This window comes from Notamacropus eugenii, chromosome 2 (assembly GCF_028372415.1).
Source record: "Notamacropus eugenii isolate mMacEug1 chromosome 2, mMacEug1.pri_v2, whole genome shotgun sequence".
Lineage (NCBI taxonomy): Eukaryota > Metazoa > Chordata > Mammalia > Diprotodontia > Macropodidae > Notamacropus > Notamacropus eugenii.
The window spans coordinates 374,066,765-374,080,853 of record NC_092873.1 but is presented as its reverse complement, the minus strand read 5'-3'; the positions used below and the strand labels follow the sequence as shown (position 1 = coordinate 374,080,853).

General features: G+C 37.7%; 1 protein-coding gene across 15 annotated transcripts in view; it reads left to right on the top strand.

Moving 5' to 3' along the window:
• BCAS3 (BCAS3 microtubule associated cell migration factor) overlaps nt 1-14,089 on the top strand; it is an 803,928-nt gene that overhangs the window by 424,004 nt on the left and 365,835 nt on the right. For all 15 annotated transcript variants that reach the window (XM_072637728.1, XM_072637734.1, XM_072637735.1 and 12 more), the window contains one exon: nt 13,674-13,774. In XM_072637728.1, coding sequence (XP_072493829.1) covers nt 13,674-13,774 — 101 coding nt within the window. The remainder of the gene's footprint in view (nt 1-13,673; nt 13,775-14,089) is intronic.

The following is a 14,089-nucleotide window of genomic DNA, read 5'->3' as shown; positions in this document are numbered from 1 at the left end:
ATCTGGAAGAACAAAAGTTCTGGAATATCAAGGGAATTAATGAAACAAATGCTAGGGAATATGGTAGTTTGGCCATACCACATCTCAAATTGTATTATAAAGCAGCAATCATCAAAACCACTATGTAATGGCTAAGAAATAGAGGGATAGACCAGTGGAATAGGTTAGGTACTCAGGACACAGTAGGCAATAAATATAGCAATCTACTGTTTGATAAACCCAGGGACCTAAGCTTCTGGGATAAGAACTCACTATTTAATAAAAACTGCTGGGAAAACTGGATAATAGTGTGGCAGAAACTGGTCATAGAGCAATGCCTGACATTGTATACCAGAATAAAGTCCAAATGGGTACACGAGCTAGGTATAAAGGCTGATACTGTGAACAAACTAGGGGAGCAAGGGATCGTTTATTTGTCAGATTTATAGAGAATAGAGGAATTTATGACCAAACAAAAAAGAGAGAACATTATGGAATGCAAAATGGAAAACTTTGATTACATTAAATTATAAAGTTTTTGCATCAACAAAGCGAATGCAACCAGAATTAGGAGGGAAGCAGAAAACTGGGAAATAATTTTTACAACTGTTGTCTGTGACAAAGGCCTCATTTCTAAAATACATGTGAGTCAAAATTATAAGCATACAAGTCATTCATCAATTGATAAATGGTCCAAGGATATGAACAAACAGTTTTCAGGGGAAGAAATTAAAGCCATCTATAGTCATATGAAATAATGCTCTAAATCACTGTTGGTTAGAGAGATGCAAATCAAAACAACTCTGAGGTACCACATCACACCTATCAGATTGGCTAACATGACAGTGACAAAACAGGAAAATGAAAAATGTTGGAGAACATGTAGGAGAGTTGGAACACTAATTCATTATTGTTGGAACTGTGAACTGATCCAACCATTCTGGAGAGCAATTTGGACCTATGCCCAAAGGGCTACAAAAATGTGCATATCCTTTGACCCAGCAATACCACTTCTTTGTCTTTATCCCAAAGAGATCATAAAAATGGAAAAAGGACCCACATGCACAAAAATATTTATAGCAGCTCTTTTTGTGTTGGCCAAGAACTGGAAACTGAGGGGATGCCCATCATTTGGGGAATGGCTGAACAAATGGTATATGTAATGGAATAGTATTGTGCTATAAGAGATGACAAACAGGCGGATTTCAGAAAAACCTGGAAAGACTTATGTGAACTGATGCTGAATGAAGTGAGCAGAAGCAGGAAAACATTATACACAGTAACAACCACAGTGTGCAAAGCCTGTTTTTGATAGACTTAGCCCTTCATAGCAATGTAAGGACCTAAAATATTTCCAAAGGACTCGTGATGCAAAATGCCATCCATCTCCAGAGAAAGAACTATGGAATCAGAATGCAGAATGAAGAGACTATTTTCTCCTTTATTATGTTTTGTTTTTCTCATGGTTTCTCCCATTTGTTTTAATTCTTCTATGCAACACGACTAATGTGAAAATGTGTTTAATAGGAATGTATGTGTAGAACCTACATAAGATTGCATGTCTTCTTGCGAACGGAGTAGGGAGGGAAGGAAAGAAAATTTGGAATTAATGGAAGTGATTGTTGAAAACTGAAAACAAATAAATTAACAGATTTGGGGGGGAGGGAGAACTGTCCAAAGTGGGCATGATTCTAAAAATCTTCCATATTGGCCAAACTCTTCAGAAATCTAAGCATTGGCTAGACTCTTAAGGAATCTGAGCATTTTACTGCTAATGCAAGCAAGCTACATAGAATCTGAGCACTTCCATGAAAACAGGATGGCTCTTACGTACAGAAAGACTGTGGGAGGGATTTAGGAGTGGCCAAGTAGTTCAGGTTGACTGGAGGAGGTGTCTAGGGAGGATCTTGATGGGAGTGGTCAGTAGGCTGAAGACACTAGCTTTCTAATTCCTGGATTTAGAGAATGGGGTTTAGATAGGGTCAAGGGTGGGAAGTAGCCAGAGGGAATCCTGAGGTACCTGGGCTAGGTTAAGGGTAACCTGAATTGGTTATTATGATAGTGAAAGACTTCTTGAGAGGATTATCACCTCTGACTAACCCCAGTTCTGGTGGGGAAATTCAAGGAGAATTCAAGGGGATTTCCAAAGTCTGTACCCTGTCGCTACATTGGCATTATTCTAGGGATCAAATTGGATATAATACATGTGAAAGTGCATTGTAAACGTTAAAGCATTATACAAATTCTAATTATTATTCATATTTATCATTTCTTATAGCATAGTAATACTCCATTATATTCCTATACCACAATTGTTTAGCATTTATCAATCAATGGACATCTATTTGGTCCCAGAGGGTCAAACCAGGAGCATTGGGTAGAAGTTGCAAAGAAGCAAATTTAGGCTTGATATCAGGAACAATTTCATTAACAGTTAGAATTGACCAAAATTGGAGTGGCCTGCTTTGAGGCACTGATTTCCTCCCTCTTAGAGGTCTCAGACCATGAATGTTAGATGAGTATGTTATATTGGGGATAGCTTTTATAGACTGATTGGAACACATGGTGTCTGAGGTCCCCCTCTAATTCCCAAATTCTATGATTCTGTTACATGACTTTGAAATATGGACATTTTCTTAATTTTCTTTACTCAGTTCAGAGATCAGCCAGCAATTCATTATCTTTCCATAACCCCTCCAACATTGACTGTTTTGTCATCTTTACCAATTTGCTGGGTGTAAAATAAAATTTCAGGGTTATTTTAATTCACTTTTCTAGTATTCTTTGAGAAGTGGGCACTTAAGTGCTTATTGATTTGCTGACTTCTTTGGAGTACTATTTGTTCATTTTCTTTGATTACTTATCTCAGGGGTGGGGAGCCGGTAGCCCTCAAGGCCACATGTGGCCTTCTAAAGGTCTTTGGGTGCAGCTTTTTGACTGAGTCCTAGTTTTACAGAATAAATTGTTTTATTAAGGGGATTTGTGAAGTTTGGATTGAATCAAAGGGCCACTTGAGGACCTAGAGGGCCACAGGTTCCTGACCCCTTACTTATCTAATTGGGAAGGACTTTTGGTCTTATTTAAAGGTATTTTTCCAGTCTACTGCTACCCATTAGCCTATGTGCATTAGTTTTGTCCATAGAAAAGCTATTTAATCTTAAGTAGTTAAAACTATATATTTCATCTCTTGTAAATGTCTCTGTCCCTTGATTAATTAAGAATTCATCTTCTATCCTTGTACCTGTTCCTCTTCTGTTTTTTTAAATAGTATGTTCCATAATATTTAGGTCACATATTCTTTTTGAATTCTCAATGAAAAGTGGTATAAAATGTTGTCCAGCAGATTGCTTTCCAATTATTCTACAATTCTTGTCAAATACGCCATTCTTCCCTCACAAGGTTGTTGTGAGGATCAAATCAGATAATAGGGTGCACCATGTAAATATTGGTTTTTGTCATATTTTCCTGGGTAATTTATGTTTTAGATTTATTGAACACTGGATTCTTGAGCTCATTTTGAATCTTTCTTTGTTTATGGCATTCAGTTGAACTTCTTTCCTCTTTTTTTAACGATTATCAAATTGTTTTGAAGATTACTGCTTTATAATATAGCTTGTAGCTTTTAGTGATATTCCCTCTTTATTTCAACCTTTTTATTATTTCCTTTGATAAGTTAAGTCTTTTGTTTGCTAGATCATTTGTTCCACCAGATGAACTTAATATTATTTTGTATAGTTCTGTAAATTATCCCTTTGGTAGTTTGATTGGTATAGCACAAATCTGTATGTTAACTTCAATAACATTGTCATTTTTATTATATCAGCATATCTCAGCCGGGAGTGTAGAATGTGCTTCCAATTATTTGGTTTTTTAAAATCTCTTTTAAAAGAATTGTATAATTATTTCTACACAAGTATAAAGTGAACATTCATAGATGAACTTCCAGATATTTTATATATTTTACATTTATTTTGAATGAGACTTCACTGTCTAAGGATTGACTCTAGGATTGTCTTTATTACTTAAATTTACTTTACTAATTAGTTTCCTCAGTATTGGGTAGGCTGAATTGCTTAGAGGTTAATTTTTTTCCAGAAAAAACATTATTCTTAGCCTTAATACAAAAAAAAAAAAAAAGCATTTCCATATGTGCAGTATGGTATGTGAAATCTTGAATCTCTTTCATAATGTATTTTTTTAAAAGTATATGATAAGGCCAAGATGGTGGAGTGAGGAAGGAACTCTTTAAAGCTCTCCCAAATTCCCTTTCAAACAACTTGAAAACTGCCTCAGAATTGATCTAGGAGCTAGGAAGCATCTTACCAGCATGCAGGAAAGAGAACCAGTTGTTAAACATTTATTAGAATAATCCTATCACTCATAATTATCTGTAGAAGAATTAAACACAGGAAGAGAAGTAAGTTAATGCGTTCTTTGAAACCAAAATTAATGAACTACATTGTTGATAAAGGGACTAAAACAACATTACCTTGGTCACTTACTGAAGGCTGATCCTCCAGAGACTACTTCAGCCCTTGCCTGCCATTCACTACACCTAAGAGTTAAAAATACTGTTGATCTTTTCAGAGCTCTGTCATGGCAACAGATGCAGGAACTCAAAATTTCTACTGACCTAAAGATAATAAAACTTAGATACCTACTTTGTAATAGCAGTAGAAATATCCTAGCCCTAGAATGAAATCAGGTTGCTCAAAACCACATGTAGTGCGCCATAACCCATACTACACCTTAGCAAAGAGGGAAACCAAGGGTGAAACAAGTTTCATAGAACAGTGTTTATTGTTGAATAAAGTTATGAAATAAAATAAGAAAAATGTATATAATAAATCCCATATGTTATTTTTAAAACTGTCCTGCTGAACTTCCATTCTCTTCTATTTATTGAAAAAAATATTTCAATGGTTCCCCCCCTTTTTTTTTTAATTCTTCCTCTCCTCAAATTTCCCTCACTAGTGAAAAACAAGAGGAGGAAAATCCTTTGTAACAAACAAGCATAGTGAAACAAATTGAATTTACAAAGGGTCCATGTCAAAAAATGTATGTGTCCTGTATTTTTTTTACCTCTCTGTCAGGAAGTGACTAATATATTCCCTCCTAGGTACTCTGAAGATATGGTTGACCAATATATTGACTATAGTTTTTAAGTCTTTTAAGTTGTTTTTCTTTACAATGCTGTTGCCCTTGAAGAAGTTCATACTACCCACGATTCTCTGAAATTGTCTTGTTTCTTATTGAGATAATAATGCATTATAGTCATATATTATAGTTTTTACAGATGTTCTTTAATTGGTGGTAACTCCCTTAGATTCTAGTTCTTTGTTTATTTGTTTTTTCTTTTTTCCTTTCAATTTTCTCTTCAGAATCAGGAAGTTTTTTTTGACTTGCAAGTATTCCCTCCCTGTATTATCCTTCTTAATATCTCCTTCCCCCACCTGCATGTTTTTCTATTTCGTCTAATATATTTCTTCACCAAAATGTATGTGTATGCTTACTCATCCTTCACTTCAGATAAGAGTGAGGTTTTTCTTATTCCCGACCCATACGCTTTTCTCCAAGTTTGTATACTCTTCACATGCCCTAATTATGAAAAATAGTAAATCCCACCCCTTTCTTCCTCCTTTCTATATCACTGTATTCCTCCTTTTGCCCTTTCATCTCTCTTCTCTCTTAAAATTCTAAGAACAGACTTAGTCCAGCCCCATGGCATCCATGTTTTTTGTTTTTTAATTTAATTCTCTTTTCACTCTTTGAGGACATTAAAATCTGATGGGATACTGGTTTCTTTCCCCCATTAGAAAGTTAGTTCTACATCAGTATATGACTTCTTCCAATTGTTCAAATAAATTTACCCTTCTAAATTTCTCTGGACTTTTGTGTTTGTATTTCAAGGTTCCTACTTATCCTTTCATCAGTAATGCTTAACAAGTTTCTCTTCTATTAAAAGCCCACTTTTTCCCCCTATAGGATTATTCTAACATATTTGGAGTAAATTATTCATAGTTTTAAGCCTATATCTTTTATCTTTTTGAACACTGTATTCTCAGATATCTTTACATTTATAGGAAAAGTTGATAGGTCTTATGATTCTTTGGTTCCTTGGTACTTGAACTGCTTCTTTCTAAATAGTTAATATGGCAGCTCTAGGTTTTACCATGGCATTCTATGACTTTTTCTTTGTGATATTCTTTTAGGAGTAGATCAGTTTTTTCCCCTCTTTGTTTGCTCTCTTGTTTTCATAGATATGGAAAATTTTTAGTAATGATATCTTAAATATATCATCCAGACAAAAAAAAAATTTTATTAATGCTTTTTGAGTTTTTTTAAGTCATTGTAGTTTTCCCCTATGTGTTCTTTCTCTCTAACTATCAGAGAGTTATCCCATTTAACAAATAGGCTTTTTTAAAGGCAAAAAGAAAAAGAAGAGGAAGAAATTAATCAGTACAGGAATATGATAAAGGGAAACAATATACTGTACTCTAATCATGTGAAAGGCTCACAATGAAAGGAAAATAGCTCCTCCTTCATGAAGAAGTGAACCTACAGGAGAATATGTGTGAGGAAGGATTAAAAGAGACATTAAAAAAGAGGAGGGACAAGAGGGTAGAATTGTTTCAGTGGTCAGGGTTTTTAATAAAGAAAAGGAGATATTTCTTCAGCAGAAGGTACATGGGATTAATAATTAAAAGACCTATGTTCTAATCCAGCTGTAACATTTACAAGCCAAGTAATTTGAAATGAGTATTTAACCTTGCTGGATTAGTTTCCTTGTCCAAGCCTTATAGTTAATAGCAAGGTGGCACATTGGGTAGAGTTCTAGACTTGGAGTGAGGAAGACATGAGTTCAGATCCAACCTCACACGTAATAGCAATGTAACCTTGGACAAGTCACGTAACCTCTGCCTCAGTTTCTTTCATTATAAATGTTTTAAAATAGCACCTACCTTGCAGAGTTATAGATGCAGATTTGTAGTGTAAGGTACTAGTAATCAAAGCTCCAAAACTAGGGAAAGGCTTAACAGAATTTATGGGAATAGAGATGTTGCTTGAGAGGAATGGGAAAGAAAATAGGTGGGAATAGGAATTGTCTTAGGCTATGTTAAGGTAAAATAATTGAAGAGACAGAGTACTGTGTTTACTGAGGAGGATGAGGTGAGAAATATCAATTTGGGGAAAAAACAATATTAGAGAAAAATGGAGGAAAATATAAACTTACCTCTCCTCTCTTTAAATGTGAATAGTGCCAAGCCTAGAGGCCTGTATTGGGCTACCCGAGTCTTTCTTACCTGTCCCAGGTCTTCGGTTGGCCAAACCGGATAAACGTATGAGAGAAAGGACGTTCCAGAGTCGAACAGGGGTTGAGCTTTATTACAGGGTTTCGGTTACAAGTGCAGGGAGGTCTTCCTTAGGAGGAAGAGGGGGAGATTTCCTAAGGAGGCTAAGCTTAAGGGATTGGAAGTAGAAGTACAAGCGGAGAGAGAGGGGGAGGGGAGAGAGGAAAGAAGAGGAGCGGAGCCTACTGTCCTCTTGGCTCCACACGTGCTAAGAGAGAGCTTTCTGGCTTCCTCAATCCTACTTAATCTTCAGCCACACAGTTTGCATCTCAATACCATGCTGTTAGGTAACTAGGTGTGCTCCAATCCGGGACGACCTCGAGGGCAGGGAGACTCCACCCATCAGGTATCTCCGGGGGAGAGGCGGAAATACCCGAGCTAGCCGAGCTAGCTCAGTCTGACCTTCTCGAACCCCCACTGTTCATGGAGGGCCTCGTAAGACTCTAAGATTTAGAAGTCCCACTTTTACCCGCCCGAGATCGTCCACACGGAATTGAGCTTCCAATCCCAACAGAATAGTGCATAATTCAATAAAATGAAAAAGAATGAGAGTTTGGATAAGAAAATGGTCTTTTAAGAAAGAAAGCAGTTTTCAGGAAGTCCAGTGATAATACATTATCTCTCCTTGACCTATTTTTCAGGTCAGTTGTTTTTGATATCAGATAGCTTTCATTTTTTCCCTTTTTTCAACTTTAAAATGTTTTTCCTACTCTCTCATAGAACCCTTGATTTCTATTTTGTATATTCTAGTTTTCATGAAGTCTATTTTACTGTTTAAAGTTTGCTACTTTGTCTTCTAAGCTATTCCATTTTTTTCTCCAGAGCTTCCATCTCTTTTTTTTTTAATAATCTTGCTTTATTATTAGTCAGTTAACAGTAGGTAACATTTATATTTATGAAATGCCTTGTGCATGTCAGACACATAGTAGTACCTGTAGAAAAGCCATATTTTTATTTTGAGTCATGGCTTATAATTTTGTGAGTTAATTTCTTCTTCAGGAGAACGTCTAGCTCTCTCTATAACGATTTTTGAAAATACTGATTGTTGTTTTCTTTGGTTTGCTCTTCTTTCCAGCTTTACTTCTTGAATTGTGGCTTTATGCTTGTTCCAGGTTTTGTCTCCTGCTGTGCTTTTAGGGGGAATGTTTAACACTGCTTTGTTTTGTCCTGTTGTGGCCTCTACCAAGAGATCTTTGAAGGTCAGCATGCTAGATTTTCAGGGCCTTCTCCTGCATCTTGTACAAGTATTAGGTACCTCAGAGACCCTGGAAACCTGTCCCTGTATAAGTATTTCCATGCCACCTGGATCCCTGGGACTTCCAACGTGAGAACCTTGGGACCTGCCTTGAGCTTTCTCAGAGGCCTTGTGACTTTGATGTCTCTGGACACAAAGTCTTTGTGACCCATTGCTGGTTTCACTGGGAAGCTGATTTTTTGTTTTTTGGTTTTTTGCCTTCTCTTTTGCAGGCTTTGCTATTAGGCTCCTTTCCATAGGCTTGACTTTTTGTTCAGTCTTGGGGTAGATGAAGTAACTTGCTATGGTTTCTAATTGAATTTCTTGATCATTATTTGAAATGGTCTGAATTTCAGGATTTTGCTGAAGTAGGTACATTGGATCTGGATACTCTACCTCCATTCTATCTTGGCTAGAAGTCCAGGTTCATTTTTCTTAAAAAATCAGGATAAATATTTTTTCAGAGGACCAGGAAACCATACATAAGGATCCCTGTGGACTGCATTTTGGCTTAGAAAACCACAGGTCAGCATTATCTTTGTTCTGTTGTATTTTTATTTATTTTGTTCAACATTTTCCAATTATATTTTAATCTGATTCAGGTGTATTGTCAAAGGCATGTTTGATACTTGTGCTTTAGAAGAATTATTTTGTGACAATTTTGTGGGGCTGGGTTATATGAGGGGTTTTTTTCCCACTTCACTGTGCTCTAATTCTTCCCACTGCAGATGAATTTAATATCTTTCATTACTGCTTCTATCCTATATCCCTTTTTCCCACTTTCCCCTTTCTTCTGACAGAGCAAACACTGAATGTTTGTTATGTGACCTATCTGTTATTGACACAAGTAGATTCCTACCTGACAGGGAAAGGGGACTCTGCAGATTGGGTGTCCCTGAAGAGCACTGGATGAAGACAAAATAAAATGAGCATACCTCTCCAGAAAGGCAGGAAGTAATTAGTCCCCAAATCCAGTTTTGCACTCCATTTGTTCTATCTACAGAATGATTGAGGAGGTTGATTTCTAGCTTCTCCACATCTGGCATTGATTTCAAAAGCCCACCTAAATGAGCAGACCAGTGTCGTATTAGCTGGGCTCTTGGTAAGTAGAGGTGGCTGGGACCACTCTTCTTTGGAAACCTGGGAAGAGCGTCCCTCTGAGGCTTCTGTTCTGTACTTATCCAGGGATCGGTTTTGTAATTGATCAGTCCTGGAGCTCTTCTGTTGAATAGGGTGTGCCAAAGATCTTGAGCAAGGTGTTCAAAAGTCCGCTTAGTGATAGTGGCATTGTCTATGATTGATCTCTAGAGATATAAGGAAAAGAGTGTCATCTTGCTTTTTTAAATGTGTCTTTTATTCATTTCAAAGCTTCAGGCTGGGCTCAGTGTGTATCCATATAGATATTATGACATTTTTTTCTGTACTTCCTTCCCTAACAACTCCAAAATCTGTCACCTAGAAAGTAGGGCTCTATTATTCGGAGAAAATTGTGGTATAAGAATATAATGGAATATCATTGAAGAAATGACTGATTTGAAAAATTCAGAGAAGCACAAGAAAATTTGTATGAACCAAAGTTAAAGAAAAGTGAGCAGAGGGGGCGGAGCCAAGATGGCGGAGGAGAAAGACGCACATACACATAGCTCCGAACCCACAACCCATAGAACATCTACAAAAAAGTAACTCACGGCGAATTCTGCACCCAGAGGCCACAGAACATTGGAGCGAGGGAGATTTCTGTTCCAGAGAGACCTGCAAACCTCTCGCAAAAGGTCCTTCGCACTGCGGACTGGGCGCCGGGACTGGGAGCTGAGTACAGCCCTGCCGCGGCTGTGGCACCGAGAGGAACAGATCCGAGCTGGCTTCAGGGACGGGATCTCCAGCGGCCACGCAGGTCCCTCCACCCACGGGTGACAGGGGTCAGTGAGAAGGTCTCTTTGGCGGGTTGAGAGGGGAGTGGGGTGCCCCCATAACTCAGGCCCCCTCGGGAGGCAACAGCGGAGACAGGAGCAGACCGGGGCTCCCCAAGTAGGCAGGAGCCTGGATCCATTGTTGAAGGTCTCTGCATAAACCCCCTGAGGGAACTGAGCCTGAGAGGCGGCCCTGCCCCCACCTGAGCACCTGAACTTAATCACACACTGAATAGCAGCCCTACCCCCGCCAAAAGCCCTGAGGCTGGCAAGCAGCATTTGAATCTCAAACCCCAAGCACTGGCTGGGAGGATCTGGAGGTGAAGTGGGTGTGAAGAGAATATTCAGAAGTCAAATCACTGGCTGGGAAAATGTCCAGAAAAGGGAAAAGAAATAAGACTATAGAAGGTTACTTTCGTGGTGAACAGGCATTTCCTCCCTTCCTTTCTGATGAGGAAGAACAATGCTTACCATCAGGCAAAGACACAGAAGTCAAGGCCTCTATATCCCAGCCCACTCAATGGGCTCAGGCCATAGAAGGGCTCATAGAAAATCAAGTTAGAGAGGTGGAAGAAAAGGTGGGAAGAGAAATGAGAGACATGCAGTCAAAGCATGAACAGCAGATCAGCTCCCTGCTAAAGGAGACCCAAAAAAATGCTGAAGAAAATAACACCTTGAAAAATAGGCTAACTCAATTAGCAAAAGAGGTTCAAGAAGCCAATGAGGAGAAGAATGCTTTCAAAAGCAGAATTAGCCAGATGGAAAAGGAGATTCAAAAGCTCACTGAAGAAAATAATTCTTTCAAAATTAGAATGGAACAGATGGAGGCTAATGACTTTATGAGAAACCAAGAAATCACAAAACAAAACCAAAAGAATGAAAAAATGGAAGATAATGTGAAATATCTCATTGGAAAAACAACTGACCTGGAAAATAGATCCAGGAGAGACAATTTAAAAATTATGGGCCTACCTGAAAGCCAGGATCCAAAAAAGAGCCTAGACATCATCTTTCATGAAATTATCAAGGAAAACTGCCCTGAGATTCTAGAACCAGAGGGCAAAATAAGTATTCAAGGAATCCACAGATCACTGCCTGAAAGAGATCCAAAAAGAGAAACTCCTAGGAACATTGTGGCCAAATTCCAGAGTTCCCAGATCAAGGAGAAAATATTGCAAGCAGCTAGAAAGAAATAATTCAAGTACTGTGGAAATACAATCAGGATAACACAAGATCTAGCAGCTTCTACATTAAGAGATCGAAGGGCATGGAATAGGATATTCCAGAAATCAAAGGAACTAGGACTAAAACCAAGAATCACCTACCCAGCAAAACTGAATATAATACTTCAGGGGAAAAATTGGTCTTTCAGTGAAATAGAGGACTTTGAAGCATTCTTGATGAAAAGACCAGAGCTGAAAAGAAAATTTGACTTTCAAACACAAGAATGAAGAGAAGCATGAAAAAGTAAATAGCAAAGAGAAGTCATAAGGGACTTTACAAAAGTTGAACTGTTTACATTCCTACATGGAAAGACAATATTTGTAACTCTTGAAACTATTCAGCATCTGGGTACAGGGTGGGATAACACACACACACATGCACACGCACACGCACACGCACACACACATAGAGACAGAGTGCACAGAGTGAACTGAAGAGGAGGGGATCATATCTTTAAAAAAAAAATGAAATCAAATAGTGAGAGAGAAATATATTGGGAGGAGAAAGGGAGAAATGGAATGGGGCAAATTATGTCTCATAAAAGAGGCAAGCAAAAGACTTTTTAGTGAAGGGAAAAAGAGGGGAGGTGAGAGAAAAACATGAAGTTTACTCCCATCACATTCCACTAAAGGAAGGAATAAAATGCACACTCATTTTGGTATGAAAACCTATCTTACAATACAGGAAATTGGGGGATAAGGGGAAAAGCAGGGTGGGGGGGATGATGGAAGGGAGGGCATGGGGAGGAGGGAGCAATTTGAGGTCAACAATCATGGGGGGGGGTCAGGATCAAAAGAGAGAACAGAAGTAATGGGGGACAGGATAGGATGGAGGGAAATATAATTAGTTCTTACACAACACTACTATTATGGAAGTCATTTGCAAAACTACACAGATCTGGCCTATATTGAATTGCTTGCCTTCCAAAGGAAAGGGGTGGGGAGGGAGGGAGGACAGATTGGCAGACAGGGGCAATTAGAACGCTGGGTGTTTTAGGGTGGGGGGAGGGGACAAAAGGGGAGAAAATGTGGAACCCAAAATTTTGTGAAACTGAATGTTAAAAGTTAAATAAATTTAAAAAAAAAAGTGAGCAGAACCAGGAGAATTGTCAATAGATAAAACAATGGAAATAAAAAGAACCCTTGAAAGGAACTCAGACACTGAGTAATTTTAGTGATAAATTGGTCTTAGGAAACAAATTGTGGAAAGAGGGGAAATTATATATATTTTTATATATATAATATATAAATATATATCATCTCTAAAAACATGTATAAAAATGAAGGAAATGTACTTATATCTGTTTTTATATCATCTTAATTTCCCAATTTACTTATTCACATTCTCTGCCAAGAATCATATTTTAACATAGCAAAGAATAATGAAGAGGGGAAAATGCAATTAAGTAAAACTAACCAGCACTCTGAGTATCGTATTTTATGTAATATTCCACATCCGTAGTGTTAAGACTCTGCGAAGAAGGGAGAAATGTATATTACCATCTTTTTTTTTCAGCCAAACTATGTTGTATTAATTATTTAGTGTTTTTTTTTATTTTGTTGCTCTTTTCATTTACTTTCTGTTGTAGGCATTGTATACATTACTTTCCTGGTTCTGCTTACTCCATTTTGCGTCATATTCTGTTCATATTTGTCTTCTCAGGCTTCACTGTAAATACTTTATTTTGATTTTTTTGTAGTCTAGTAATTCTATCACATTAGTATACCATGATTTATTTAGTCATTTCCCAGTTCATGTACAAATACGTGTTTCAAGCTAGAAGTAGCATGAAAATCTGAATAATTGTGATGAATTTATACAAGTTCTACTGTAGTTTCAAGGCTTGTTGGTCTTGGGACCTTATACTTTTACATCTTTTCCCTTAAAGAACTTCATTTTAGTTGGGACTCTGGTGACCCAAACCCAATTTCCCCACTTTTAGTCTAAATGACTTGTGCTTTTTCTCTTACGCAGTAGTTCCTCCTGGAAGTCCTGGACCCATTACACGCCATGAATCCTATGACAGTTTAGCTTCAGACCACAGCGGACAGGAGGATGAAGAATGGCTTTCCCAGGTGGGAACCCAGGGAATGAGGTAAAGCGTTGGGGAGTTAATGGAAGGGAAGATGGAAATCCATTATAGGATTCAAGGTAAATCAAGGGCAGGAGGAACCATTAAATCTATTTAAAATTTTCATATATTAACAAAATGTCTCTCAAATTAAAGCTTGCATTAGTTTTCACATAGTGGAGGCTAAAATATGCATATCTTCTAAACAATCCAGCATTTATACCCCCTAACCTTGGATTTCAGATGGACTCTTTAAAATGCCCTTTCATCAGGATTAAAAGAAATGAGAAAGAGTTGACCTTAAAAGAAAACAGTAAAG